The sequence below is a fragment of the Lissotriton helveticus genome, chromosome 2_1, assembly GCF_964261635.1.
Source record: "Lissotriton helveticus chromosome 2_1, aLisHel1.1, whole genome shotgun sequence".
NCBI classification, from domain to species: Eukaryota; Metazoa; Chordata; class Amphibia; order Caudata; family Salamandridae; genus Lissotriton; species Lissotriton helveticus.
In genome coordinates, this window is record NC_136059.1 from 348,980,355 (window position 1) to 348,994,155 (window position 13,801).

The 13,801-nt window shown below is 43.2% G+C and overlaps 1 protein-coding gene across 1 annotated transcript in view; it reads left to right on the top strand.

Moving 5' to 3' along the window:
• LOC144817970 (UDP-glucuronosyltransferase 3A1-like) overlaps positions 1 to 2,778 on the top strand; it is a 604,136-nt gene extending 601,358 nt beyond the window's left edge. The window contains exon 7 of the mRNA XM_078674946.1: positions 812 to 2,778. Within this exon, the coding sequence (XP_078531072.1) occupies positions 812 to 1,088 (277 nt within the window). The 3' untranslated portion in view covers positions 1,089 to 2,778. The remainder of the gene's footprint in view (positions 1 to 811) is intronic.
• The last annotated feature ends 11,023 nt before the right edge of the window (positions 2,779 to 13,801 follow it).

Genomic DNA, 13,801 nt, shown 5'->3' on the forward strand with positions numbered 1-13,801 from the left:
GGCGCCAAAAAATACTTTCGCATCAGCGCTAAAGCCGGCCCTGTCATGGCCTTTCTGTATTTGTTTATTTAATTAGCAGTCGGGTCATAACGGCTACTGTGGAACATACTTTAAAAGTGTGTGCTAATTATATTAACTGCTAGCGTCAATGTTTGAAGTTTGAAGGTGATTTTACTAATGTTTTTACCGGAAAAATTAAAGTGGAGCCCGATTGTGCCTGATATGGGGCTGGGGCCCAAGGTCAGCTGTGAGATAAGGTGCACTGGAGAGGAGTAGTGGATAATCAAGCCTGTAAGGGAGTGCGTTTGCAGATTCCGGGGTCATGTGGAGGTAGTATTGAAGAGGGATTCTCCCTGAAGGCTCGCACAGAAGGAGCCCGAGAAATGTCACTTGCCTGATACTCCCACCTCAGAAACCTCCTTTTCCCATCAAAGGAACATTACATGGAAAAAAACACTTTTTGAGTGATAATATTTAGAAAGAGACTTGGAAAAGAGTGCGTTTTACTGGGCCTTGTAAGACTTGGAAGAGATAAAGGAGGGCTCTGACGCAGGCCTGCCTAGACATATATGCGACAAATCGAGCCCCCAGTGGCCCACCCAAATGCGCCCTTGGCCCACCCAAATAAAAATTCCTGGAGCCGGGCCTGCTTCCACATGTTCTGCATCGCAAACGGAAGTAAATAAGCCAAAATCCGTTATTGCTGGTCTGAAAACATGAGTTAACGTTTTTAGATGGTACAATAAATAATGATGTACTGAAAGCAAGTATTTCAAATAGTGGAGTGTAAACTGTGTATTTTTTCTTTCAGTTACAAGTTAGCGGCCACTGCCCAGAGTAAAATCCACCGATCTGAGCCCCTTCCACCTGGCCAGAAGTTAGTCCGATGGATAGAACACATCATTGCGTCAAAGGGAGGCGCTCACCTACGCCCGTACAGCTCCCAACAACCGTGGTACCAGCCGTACTTGTTGGATGTTGTGGCCTTCATATTTACATCTGTTGCTGTGGTTATCTACATTTGTGTTAAGCTGCTGAGAACTGTTCTTTCAAAGTTGCTTCAACGAGATAAGCTAAAAAAGCCCTGATATGTTGTTTTTAAATGCGAGGCTATTTTTCGGAATGATGCTGTCAGTTTACAGTAGATCAATGTAAAATGTGAATTGTATGGAATAGACACAGATATACAGAGGATAATTGAACAGTTAGATATGTACTGCTTTTACTTTCTTATTTGACTTCTTTAGGCTGGAATTGTAAAGATTTTTGCTCATGTGGTATTTACTTGCATAAAAATCAATTCTCTGGGCAAAAGTCCTTGATTATGGTACACTACATTATGACACATTTCCGTTCCCAGTTTAGTCAAGTGCAGACAGTCCGTCTGTACAGCCTCCGCCTGAGACAGGGGTGAGATAATGGTCAATCAAACAAGGATGGACGAGGACAGACTTAAAAAATGTAGGTGCTCGTAGATTTGTGGGTATTCTGAAAGAGTTTCCACATAGACGCCTGCCTCTATAATATACACATTTACTAATGGCCATGGGTGGAGTTAAGTGGCTCCGTTCAGAGTAGATAAGAAAAGTGTGCACCCTCAGACTTATGGCAGTGTAGAGTAAAGGCTTCCTCCATGGGCAAAATGCATTGCTGAAGGAGAAAAAATGCAATAAAGTGTTTGACTCTATGTGAACCAGTGTATTGTACAGTCTGCTGAACATGCATCATGAAGTGATAGGACGCCAAGACATCTGTGGTTTGTGTAGATTTCCAAGCATTCTCCTACTTCATCTTTCTTTTAATCCGTCCTTTAGTTTTAATATATGTAGGTCCATATGTATCAAAGGGTCGCGTTGCTTTTGCACCACGCAACGGGGTGCAAGCGCAAAGCAACTCTTAAGTGCAATTTATTAAGCCATTCAAGGCCATCTTATGTGGCCCTGAGAGGCTTAATAAATTTGGAGTAACACACTGCAGCGAAAAATCGATGCTTTCCATTATTTTACCCAGGTAGGACTCCCATGGGTGATGTGTGGGTGTTCCCACGCGACAGCCATGGATTTTGACGCATTCCCCGATTTGCCACCCTGGTAGACCTGCAAATGCGCCAAAATGCACCTCCTTCCCGGGGGAGGCTTTACAAGTTTTATTTCTCCTCTTTCTATGTGTGTTGCATTCTGCAGCACACATGGAAAGAGGAAAAAACATCAGGGAATTGTTTTGTGTAGGAAGGTGTCCATGGTGCAAGAGTGCCTGCGTGGCGCAAAGCAGCACATTGTGCATCAGCGCTGGAAAAAGGCAGGAATGCACCATAATATTTTAGATCCAGTGCATTCGTGCCCTTTCGCTGTAACGCAGCGCAGCATGGTGGCTTGCAGCGCTGCACTGTGTGACATATTGATAAATATGCCCCTCATTTTGAGCCTGAGCGGCATGCATTTTGTTCGGCAGTGGTGGGAAAGTGTGCCAGATGTAGAAAACCAGGCCAGCAAGGAAGAAATGACCTATGTTTCAAGAATCACAATAACTTCCTCTTTTTAGCTACATTGAGGAGTTTGATATCTTGATTGTACTTACTACGCTGCATTGTTGATGGTCAAATTAAGAGCTTTTCGTTCGGTTTGAGGTTCGATTTGATAACCGAGAGAAGTAATTTGCTGTCATTAGAACTCCCAAAGTCTTGCTCTGTAGGGTAGGAAAGCAATCCCTTGGCGTCTAGTGGAGTTTTTAGACATACATTCCAGTGAATCCAGTGACCTGAGTCCCTGCTCAATGAACCACGAGTTCTTCTGAAGGGCCTTAATTGGAAGCACCCTTGATTGTCTTCGGTAATTCCCAATGACTGGCCGTCTTCTCACACAAGCATAATGTATGTATTTTGTATACAGAAAAGCGCAGTTGTCCGGGCTCATGAATAGACTTCCCGTCACACACCAGTAACACCACGTCCTGTCAAATCAAAGCAATTTAGATAGAACACAGAATTTCCCCCCTCATCCGGTTGTTAAATAGCTATTCATGTTTTAGGACGTTTTCAATTGTAATGTCATTGCACGAGACGGTCATTTATTGCACTGTCTTTAAAATGTTCGCGGGATAGAGGATACAATAAGGTCTTTTCTTGTTTCGGAATGGTTATTAAAGTATGCCACAGCAAAATGGGCTCTGTGTGTTTTTTCACCGTGTCTTGTCAGTGTAAAGTTAACCTCCTACAATGGGAGGGGATCGCGAGGAAATGATAACAGAAATCCTTTCCCGTTTTATGTTATGTTTGGCACACACAACAACCAGCTCGCTCAAAACAGGATTTTCAGAGTCCTGCGAATGTAATGACCTAATTCAAATTTCATTGGTAATGAAATCAAAAGCTACTGTTTGTGCTGTGGAACCAGCTCTGTTTCATACGAATTGGCAGCCTTGGCGCAGTGGTGTATTTGGGGCAAAATAGAGACCTCTGTAATTTCGGTGTGGCTTAATTTGTAAAATATTAAGTGCAAGGGCTCGGACCAGGAGGCCACTGAGGCTTGCACCACCCATAGCCCTTGCCATCCCTGCCAAAACAACTACTATCCATCTCTCTTGCATGTTAATGCGACAGTTCAGATTATTCCAGGTCCCCAAAGCTAAAGGGATGGCTGGGGAGGCCGGTATTATTAATTTTAATGTACATTGTATTCCTAAACTATCGTTGTTCTGCTCAACTCTAAATTAGATAAGCAGCACCACCATGTGGTAGACTGTTCTAAATGTGGTGTCGACACTTAGGTGCCGGTGCCGGGCACCGGTAACCAATTAAGTGCAGGTGCTGAGCACCAGAATGCACCAGCTCTAATTAAGCACGTTTGCACCTACACTGAAAGAGTGCACCAAATGGCTTTTCAAAGGATCGAACCAGGATGCCCAGCGACTCTTGTAGGCAGACTGATGCTGCCCCCCTGTGGTTGGCTGCCCTATTTGTCTTAATGAAATAGCCCATTTTAAATGATGACTTTTCTTTAGGACAGAAAAATAAGTCATTCACACACAAGATAATTTGAGCATTCTTGTATGGAAAGTGTTAGAAAATGTAGTTTGTCCTACTTTGTATATACAAGACGTATATACAAATTCCACTCATCCAATGCTAAATTGCAGACAAAAAAGTTACTGAGCTTGGAATACCCTGATCTAGGAGGATGAATAGCTGAGCACCATTAGTATTTGGCAGGCGTGCAACCTCCATAGAGCTCAAAGGGCTTCACAGCCACCTCTCCCCCCTCACCCCACCCACCCCATTATGAGTGTCAGCCCGGGCTGAGACAGCTTCCCAACAAACACACACAGACAGTTCTTGAGCTGCTGCGGGCTGTCTGGTCTGGCGTTTTATCACAGCCGCACCTGAGTACTTCACAATCTTTAAAAGACCAGTGACTTGATAACAAGGCTTTGTTATAGTTTTTCACCTGTTCTAGAGCCTCTGCACCTCCAATCTGCCTAGTTCTTAAAGTTGCAAATTACTTTTGCTGCCACAGTGTGAGAATCTTTTTCCTGAAAGGCAACCTTAGGTTTTGTGTTTTTGTAGTTTTATACAGCTCGAAACTCCACTTGAAGGTATTGAGGCACTTAGCATGAGCACCAGTTACATTATACAATGACATATTGCTGGACGTATCATATTAGCCCCCTCTAAATTTGACTCTACATTGCTCGAAGTATTAGCCTCCCCGAAATTTGGTTCTATATTACCGGAAGTATTAGCCCCTCCGAAATTTGGCTCTAGTTGTGCCCCTGGTATGTAGCAGGGCAAAAGAACTAGAAGACCTAATAATTTATGCCATAGGGGATACATCTAGTAGGGGTTTAACCAGCATTGCTAGAGTGTGGTGTGGAAGGGCACGTTTTATGTAATGTCCTTGTGCTGTTGTGCACATGAGTGGGTCGGGAGCTTCGTGATCATATCCAGGATGAGCTGGTTCAAACTAAGTGGTAAACTACATTTATGTAAGCAGTAAACATTGTTCAAAACATTGTATAATATAATGCCTACTTTACAGAGGTAATGCCAAAAAAGAGCAGTGTTGGCTCTAACTGACCGCACATGCATTTTGTAGTGTTAATATGTATGCAATAGCACCCACCTTCTAATGGTCCTACTGCTCCGAAACCACAAACAAAAGTGCAAAACAATATACAAAAGGGAGTGCTTAGGAAGTTTAATATTTTTACTGAAAGTTCACTTAATCACATATTAATCCAGATTTTTCAAACATATGAATTCTTCTTATAGATCCAATATACCGCTGGAGCCATAATATGATATTCCAAATATGGATTTCTATATTCTTTACAACATCAAACTGCAGCCCAGCCAACACATTTTGACCCGACAAGGGACTTCATCAGGGATTAGGAATTCCGTATTGATTCTTCCTGGATAACTGTAAACCAGAGAAGGGGGAAGGCTGAATATCTTTATCCCAAGTGGGACCTGCCAGGTTAAGCAGTAAGTCGCAGCATCCCATCCATGCAAGCCTTCTCATACCATATATGAAAATCTTTTTGGGAAAATCATATCATGGCTCCTGCATTATATTGATTCTATTAGAAGAATTCATATGTTTGAATAATCTGGAATAATATGTGATTACGTGAACTTTCAGTAAAAACATTGGACCCTCCAGGTATTGACACTGCACCTTCTAAGTCCCTAGTATATGGTACTAAGGTACCCAGGGCATAGGTACACCTGGGGTCTCCAATGGGATGCAGCATGCATTATGCCACCCATGGGAGACCACTCAAACTGTGACTACATGCCTGCCATTACAGCCTGTGTGAGCTGGTGCTAGCACCCCTCACCACAGATATATGTTTCCTTATTTCTGAGGTCACTGCACTTAAAACCTATCAATCCTAAGGTAGGCCTTTCAATCCTGAAGGCAGGGTGCTTGTTTCTAAGTGTGAGGGTGCCATGCATGAGCAGGACACCCCTTACAAACACAGGAGTCGATTCTGCAGGCTTTGTAAGTGTGTCAGCCATTTTATACATATAGTGGACATCAAGTCAATTACGAGATGCATAACTATATATTGGCTGCACCAAAATTAAACCGATCATGTTTTAACATCTCTAGATCTTTCAGCATCTGCTCTTCCACTATGCCTTCACAGGAATTGATGCTAACCTCTAATTCTCGAATATTCTTTTCCAAATCAGTAATTTTATTAAAGTAGGTTCTTCGTTTTTTTACTCCCTGGGCACCCAGTCTGCCCCTCAAAAAGGCTTTACAGGTCTCCCATACTGTCTCTATCTTTGCAGTGCCTAAATTTGCATCCAAAAAAACCTCTTAACTCTGAACTAATAATTTGCAAGCACTCTTGATCTAAAAGTACTGTGCGATCCAGCCTCCAAGTTGTTTCTGCTTCAGATGCTTTAATTTTAATATTAAGTGTAATGGCCGAGTGGTCAGAGATATTAACGCCTACATGCCCCACTGCTGTAACTGAGTCTTTTAACCTTAAATCCAACAACACATAATCGATCCGAGATTTATGCTTATATTTCTTATTATAATATGTAAATCCTAACTGTTGTCCGTAATTAAACCTCCAAATATCACACAACCCAAACTGAGTCATCAGCAACCTTATTCTGTTGGACATTTTGGGATTCATAAGCCCACGTGAGTTGACAGATCTATCTAATTTATAATCCAGAACTGCATTGAAATCCCCGGCCATTATAATTTTACCAGCAGATCCTAGCAGTTCCCTTGCCAAAGTGTCCAGAGAATCTACTTCATCAAGATTTGGGCCATAATATCCAACTATGGTTAGTAACTCAGAATCAATTCTTGCACTTAAAATGAGCCATCTACCTTTTGGGTCTGCTAAAAAAAATTCTAAACAAAAATGAACCCCATGTCTAACAAAAACAGCAACACCCTTTGTAACTATAGTCTGCGGAGTGCAAAACCCATGTGCAACCCACCTTTGACCCTGCATGACCTCCTTACACTCTATTGAGGTCAAATGCGTCTCTTGCAAAATTATGATATGGGCCTTTGAATCCTCTAAATATTTTAATATTACTCGTCTCCTAGATTTTGTGCGTAATCCGTTAACATTCCATGACAAAAATTTTAAATCACCTGTACTAGCCCCACTCATGTTGATCTCTAAAAAACATAACACACATTTTGGTGGTCGCTAAGCTTCTTAGGACTTTTTTCCCCCTTTTCCCACCCCTTCCCCCCCCTAACATCCCTACCCCCCCAACTACTCCTACCCACCTCTCCCGTGGAAAACACTACCATCCTCCCTTTGGCCGAGGCCATGTGGGTGCTTTACCGTGGCGGTGCATCATATTTTATTATAACACTTTGTACCAATAAGCACAGGCTTAATAATAAACATTGTGTCAAAAATTTATCTTATACGGCAGCTTGCCGGGTCATATCTTCACATTGCTCAATAAATGCATCAACCTCCTCTACTACCCGGAAATTGTGCATCTTGTTCCGCCACATTACTTTTAAAAAGGCTGGGGATTTTAATTGAACTGTAGCCCCCAAAGCCGTAAGTGGTTCTATGCGTTTGCCTAGCTCCCACTGCCTGTTAGCTGTGACTGGTGACAGATCAGACCTCACCTCAATTTTTACCCCGTCAACCAAGACATTCTTTTTCTTCAAGGCGACTGACAAAAATTTTTCTTTTAAACTAAATGTCAGAAAATTTATCAAACCTTTTCTTGGCTTGGTGCGGTTAGCATTTAATCTAAAAGGATCTCAGTGGACCCTCTGTATATCTGCATAGATCGTCTCTTCGTCCTCTTCCAGTTCCAGCTCAGATTTTAAAAGATGGGCTACAAATTTTTTAATGTCAGCCCCTTCTTTTCCTTCCGGCAATTTCAATATCTTTAAGTTGTTACGCCTCTGCATATTTTCAAGTCTCTCCATTCGCTCTTCCTGCGCCCTTTCTCTGAACTTAATTTCCTTGATCTCTCTATAGTTGTCTGCAACAGAATCCCGGAGCTTCTTTGCCTCAACCTCTAAAACTACCAAACGTGAGCTCAGCTCACTAAATTTAGTCTCCAGGCTAGTTACATGAAGCACGTATATTCTCCTGATTTGCCTTAGACTCCTCAAACCCTTTATGCATATCCAAGTCCAGTTTCTTCAAAAGGGCAATTATTGCCATATCAGAATTTTCCCCTCTATTCAGGTCTGAGGAGATCAGCTCATTCACTGCCCCCGGATTCGAATCCGACAAAATGATCTCATCTATTTCCTCAAGTCCTAGCACTGCCGGCACATTGCGCGTATCCACCAGGTCTTCCCCCTCCATATCGGCCGTGAGGAGCTGATATCGATTAGGACTTAAAACACCAGCCCAATCTATAGCAGTGGTTTCTATCGGTGAAGCACTGGCTCCCTCGTCCTCTGATGCCGGTGTCACACTTTCAGCAGAGTTTACCAAGTTGGGCTTCAATATTAAAGTTTTAGGGATAACCTTAAAAAAAAGAGTTAAGTGAGGGCGTTGTCTTGATTTTTTTCTCCAAAATATTAGTTTTCTTGCTATTGGAGTGGTGTGGCTCACTGGTTAGAGGCGGCAGACCCGGGAGCAGAAGTCGGCCCGGGACCAGGGTTCAATGCCTGACGCGGCAGGGTCCTGGACCAGGGTCAGCGGACTCAACAATTCTCGCCTCGGTGCCTACTCTAACCTGGGGTCCCACTCGGCAACTCTGGGCATTAGCTTGCCTAATCTCCACAACGGCCCCATCAACGCCAGGGATGCCTGGCTCCACCATGGGGATTCCCAGTAGGGACCATCCCACAGGGAAAGCCAGGACGGGTTCTCCAGCGGTATACAGCACCGGGACGCCCCTTTGCTGGGGCAGCTGTGCGCTTTACAAGTATACGACATTTAACATTTAACATTTAACATTATATTTAGCTGTTTTTTTCTTTATAGTTTTCTTGGAATTAGCCTCGCGTGAGTTTTTATTTTTTCCCTTGCTGGGGGTGAGAGTCTTATCCTCCCCTTGCGCCCTAACAGTAACCGGAACTGCAGTAATTTTTGCTGCGCTTCTCAATTTATATCCAGACACCACAAATCCCGCTAGGTCTGCTGCTTGCTTATGCTCTAACAAAACCCCATGCTCCTCATTGAAGTCTAAAGAGCCTCCATTGCTGGTTTTATTATTAGGTTTGTTAGTCAATGAATCACACTTGCCTAAAGCAGTCCCTAACTCAATACCTCTACCAATACCACCTCTCCCTTTATAACCTACTCTTGCTGCTGCTCGGCGCCCCCTCCCAAGTTCAAGTGCCGCTCTCCCCCAACAACCAGCTACCTTTGTGGGCTCGGCTGAACCCAGACCACGCACCTCCGTTCCCACTGCTTCCACCAGCTCATTCAGTCTGTCCTCACACCGAGGGCTATCTGCACCCTCTGCCGCCATGCAACTCCGCTGCAACTCCGCTGCACCTCGTCCACCTCACCTCTATATCCTTGATACCGCCGCTGTAACCACTGAAACCACTGAAAAGAACCTCAGCTCCCGTAACCTGCAATCTCTCCTGCCGCCCCGCAATTCCGTGGCTACGCGTTTTCCCTCACCTGCGGTGAACGCCGACTCCACCGAGTCACTCTTCAATCTCCGAAGCCTCAACTGGATCTAATAGCAATTATTAACCACAGAATTAGAGAGAAATGGGAATCCAGTCAGTTGGCCCATTTTAGTTATAGTGAAGGCTGCGGAAACCTACTGGCTTGGAAGGCCAAGAAAGATTCAGTACGTAATTTTATTAAGGAATTGAATTGCCAGATATGAGTGAGACTATTACTGAGAGCAAGGGTATTGCGGATGCATTCTTTAAGTACTTTTCAAACGTGTATAAGGATGATTTGAATCCTGGTACTTTGGAAATAGCGAAATGGTTGAGGCTGGTGGATCCGCTTCCAACTGAGTTAAAACAGGTATTGAACGGAGAGATACTCCCAACTGAGGTAGAAAAGGCTATAAGATCAGCTAAGAGAGGGAAGGCTCCTGGGCCTGATGGTCTACCAGTTGAGGTCTATAAAGTATTTATGGAAAGCATCTTGCCTTTATTGGTTCAGTTATTTAATGACATTTTTCGAGGAAAGGCGGGGCTGCCGGACTCGTGGAATGAGGCAACTATTGTTTTATTTGCAAAAACTGGGAAACCACCAAGTGATCCTAATTCGTATAGGCCTATCTCACTGTTAAATTGCGATTATAAAGTATTTGCAAAGATAATGGCGGATAGGCTTAGTTTGGTTATTCCTAAACTAGTGCAGGAAGATCAGAAAGGCTTCATTAAAGGTAGGTTTCTTAAGGAACTCACTTTTTCTCTAATAGGTACAATAGATTTGGCCTCGACATATAAACTCCCACTAGCAGTAATAGCACTGGACGCCGCTAAGGCGTTCGACCGAGTAAACTGGACCTTTTTAAAGGCACTTTTGACACATTTAGACCTGGGTTCATATTTTACTAACACACTTCTATCACTGTATAATTCTCCCTCCTCTAGAGTATTGATTAATGGGATCCTAACTAATTCGATCAAAGTAATGCGGGGTACCAGGCAGGGATGTCCCTTATCCCCTTTATTGTTTGACCTTTATATAGAGCCTTTGGCCTGTAGGATTAGGGGTTCTGATAAGATCCTCCCTTTCTCGGTAGAAGCCTGGTCCAAGAAAATAGGTCTATACGCTGACGACATTATAATTTATACTTCCAATCTCCAGCAGACACTGGAAAATATATCAGTAATAACTAAAGAATTCGGAGCTGTCTCAGGGTACAAAATTAACGAAGATAAAACGGAAATTATGAGCTGGAATTTGGATCCTGGCCCTATAAAATGCAAATTAGAAATGAGATATCTGGGGGTTAGGATTACTCAGAACTTGGATGACCTAGCAAAAATTAATTTTGGAAGAATTAAAAGAGAAATAGGAGGAATGCTCCGAGGATGGAGTCATTTGTCTCTTCATCTATATGGCCGCACAAATCTGATAAAAATGATGGTTCTTCCAAAACTAACTTTTTTATTTGAGACAATCCCTCTTGCATTTAAAGGAGAATGGTTTAAGAAGCTTCAGAGTGAGGTTAGTACATTTATATGGGCCGCAAAAGGATCTCGTCTCTCATGGACTAAGATAAGGCGAAAACTGCTTAAAGGGGGGTTGTCAGCCCCGGATTTTCAGTTATACTGTTGGGCTTTTCAGTAAAAAAATCTCAGAATTCTTTTGAACAATCCACCGACTTCGGGTATTGGTATATTGTTGGCAGCAATGTTAAAAAGCTGCCAACATAAGGAATCTGGTTTTCTTTATAAATTTGCGGATCCAAAGTACTTCAAAAAAGTGTGCCTTAAGGTATTGCGGGAAGCAGCGGAACTCTGGTACTGGATTAGGAGGCTACTAAAAATCCCGTATTATGGATATTATACTTCCATTTGGGACAGCCCAGGATCTCCTGCATGGACCAAAGATGCCCTGGCTATTCCTCTAAGATCAGCAGGGGTAGAAATATGGGGGCATCTTTTTCCGGATGGAAAGTTGGTTGGGTAGAGTCAGGGAGCGGCCATTTGGGGGCAGGCTATATCGAAATTTAAATATCTGCAAATGCATAGTTGGGCCGGTAAAGCTGAAATCATCGTGGGACTTCAGAATGAACTGGAAGAGAAGATCTACTCAAGTCAAATGTACAAAAAGGAAGTAGGACTTTGGTACTCGTCAATGTTGGAGATGGCGGACGGCCAGTTCTCACTGCCAGAAACTCTGTGGAGGGATTGCTTGCCGGACAGCGCATCTGACATTCAATGGCAAGTAACTATGGATATGTTGTATAAAGTTGTCAAACCCGCAAATTTAAGGCGAAATCATCTTTTTACACTCCACAGAGCATACTGGTCTCCACATAGACTTTCAAAGTTCAAGCCTGGAGGGCTGGTGGAATGCCCAAAGTGTAGAAGTCCCAATGAGAAGGATATACACATGTTCGTGGAGTGTCCAAATATTTAAGTGTTTTGGGAGGAAGTAAGTAGCTGTTTATCCCAAGCTATTGACCATACTATTAAGGTAAGCCCTGAACTTATTATAACTGGTAGGTTGAATTTGCAGATAAGTAGCATGGATGATAAAGTTAAACTTGTATTTTACGGGATACTTTTGGCTCGTAAAGAGATATGTAAACTATGGGTATCCCCGCTATCTCCAGGGATCTCAGACTGGTTGCGAGCTATGAGATTCACAGCTAAAATGGATACTTTGGGGCCGACAAAAGCTAAATGTAATTTTTGGACACTATTTCTGACACATTTTGGGTGAAGAATGTTTTGGTTTTTTTTGTTGTTTTTTTTTTTAGGGTAGGGGATAGGTGGATTTGTAAATAATTCAGTCCAATGATTAAGGTCTTGGCCTTTCTCGCCGGTGGTGTTTTCAATGTGACGGTGGAGTTCACCTATGCACCAATCTCTTACAAAGGGTGGCATATATAGAGAGGTGGTCATTGAGTGGCACTACTAGTGTGGTTGTCAACGGTCTCAGTATATGAGATAAAAAACCCATGGGCGGTATCGTTTGGTTAGAAATGGGTGGCGTAAAGGCTAATGAGGACAAAAATAAATAAATAATTAAACCGATCATGTTTGCTATCAAATATGTTGGAATCCTTCCCCAACATCGATTCCAGTGTTGGATGTAGGATCCCATGTACTAGGGGGCTCCCCAGGGAGCGCCCCCTGTATTCCCGGTACCAGCCTGTCCGGGTCTAATAGCAAGCTAGTGCTGTTGCCAACCACTGACACAATTCTGTCCACCTGCTGCTGAGCCAGGTTCGAGCAGGGGAAGGTAGAACAATAGGTTTCCTGTCACAGGGAGGTGTGACCCCCTCCCAGACAGGACTTAGGGCCAGATGCATCAAGCATTTTTGTCTCCACATCGGCCGTTTGCAAATGCTTTTTAGATGTAGTAAACTCTTATTTGTGGTTCGGAAACCTGTTACCGAGTCACAAAATGGTATGTATGAATGTTTTGTGACTGTGAATGCGGTTGCAAAACATTCACATTTTACCACCTACTTCAAGTAGGTGATTACCCATTCACAAATGTGAAGGGGTCCCTAAGGAACCCCTTCCTCTTTGTGAATGCTTGTAAAAGAATTTTATAAGAGCAGGCAGTGGTTCCACGGACCACTACCTGCTCTTCTAAAAATGAAAAGAAAAGTTTTCATTTTTCTTTTTGTGAAGCATTTCATTTTCCTTTAAGGAAAACGGGCTGCTTTACAAAAAAAAGATTGCTTTATTTAAAAGCAATCACAGACATGGTGGTCTGCTGATCTCAGCAGGCCACCATCCCTGTGATTTTTGTGAATCCTAATGGGTCACAAATTACAACCTGCCTCATTAATATTCATGAGGTGGCTCATTTGCGACCCATTAGGAATCGCAGAAAGTGTTCAAAACACTTTCATGCATGCTGTTTTGCGATTTCCTGATTGCGAATTGCAAGGATGTGCAGTAACGAAATCTCAAAACCGATTATTGATACATCTGGCCCTTAGTGTATTGGGCTGGGGTGGGGGCACTTCCAAGTCCCAATAGACTGTTAAAATCTAGATTGCGACGTAAACATTATCGGCGCCATCTTGTCCCCTTTTAGGCTCATATGTGCGCGTCAGTAGCAGCCATTTTGAATGTCATGGCCTCTCTGCCCACTGCCGATAGCCAGCTTCTCTCTCTCTCTCTCTCTCTCTCTCTCTGACCCCGCAAGCATCCCCCACGCGCTG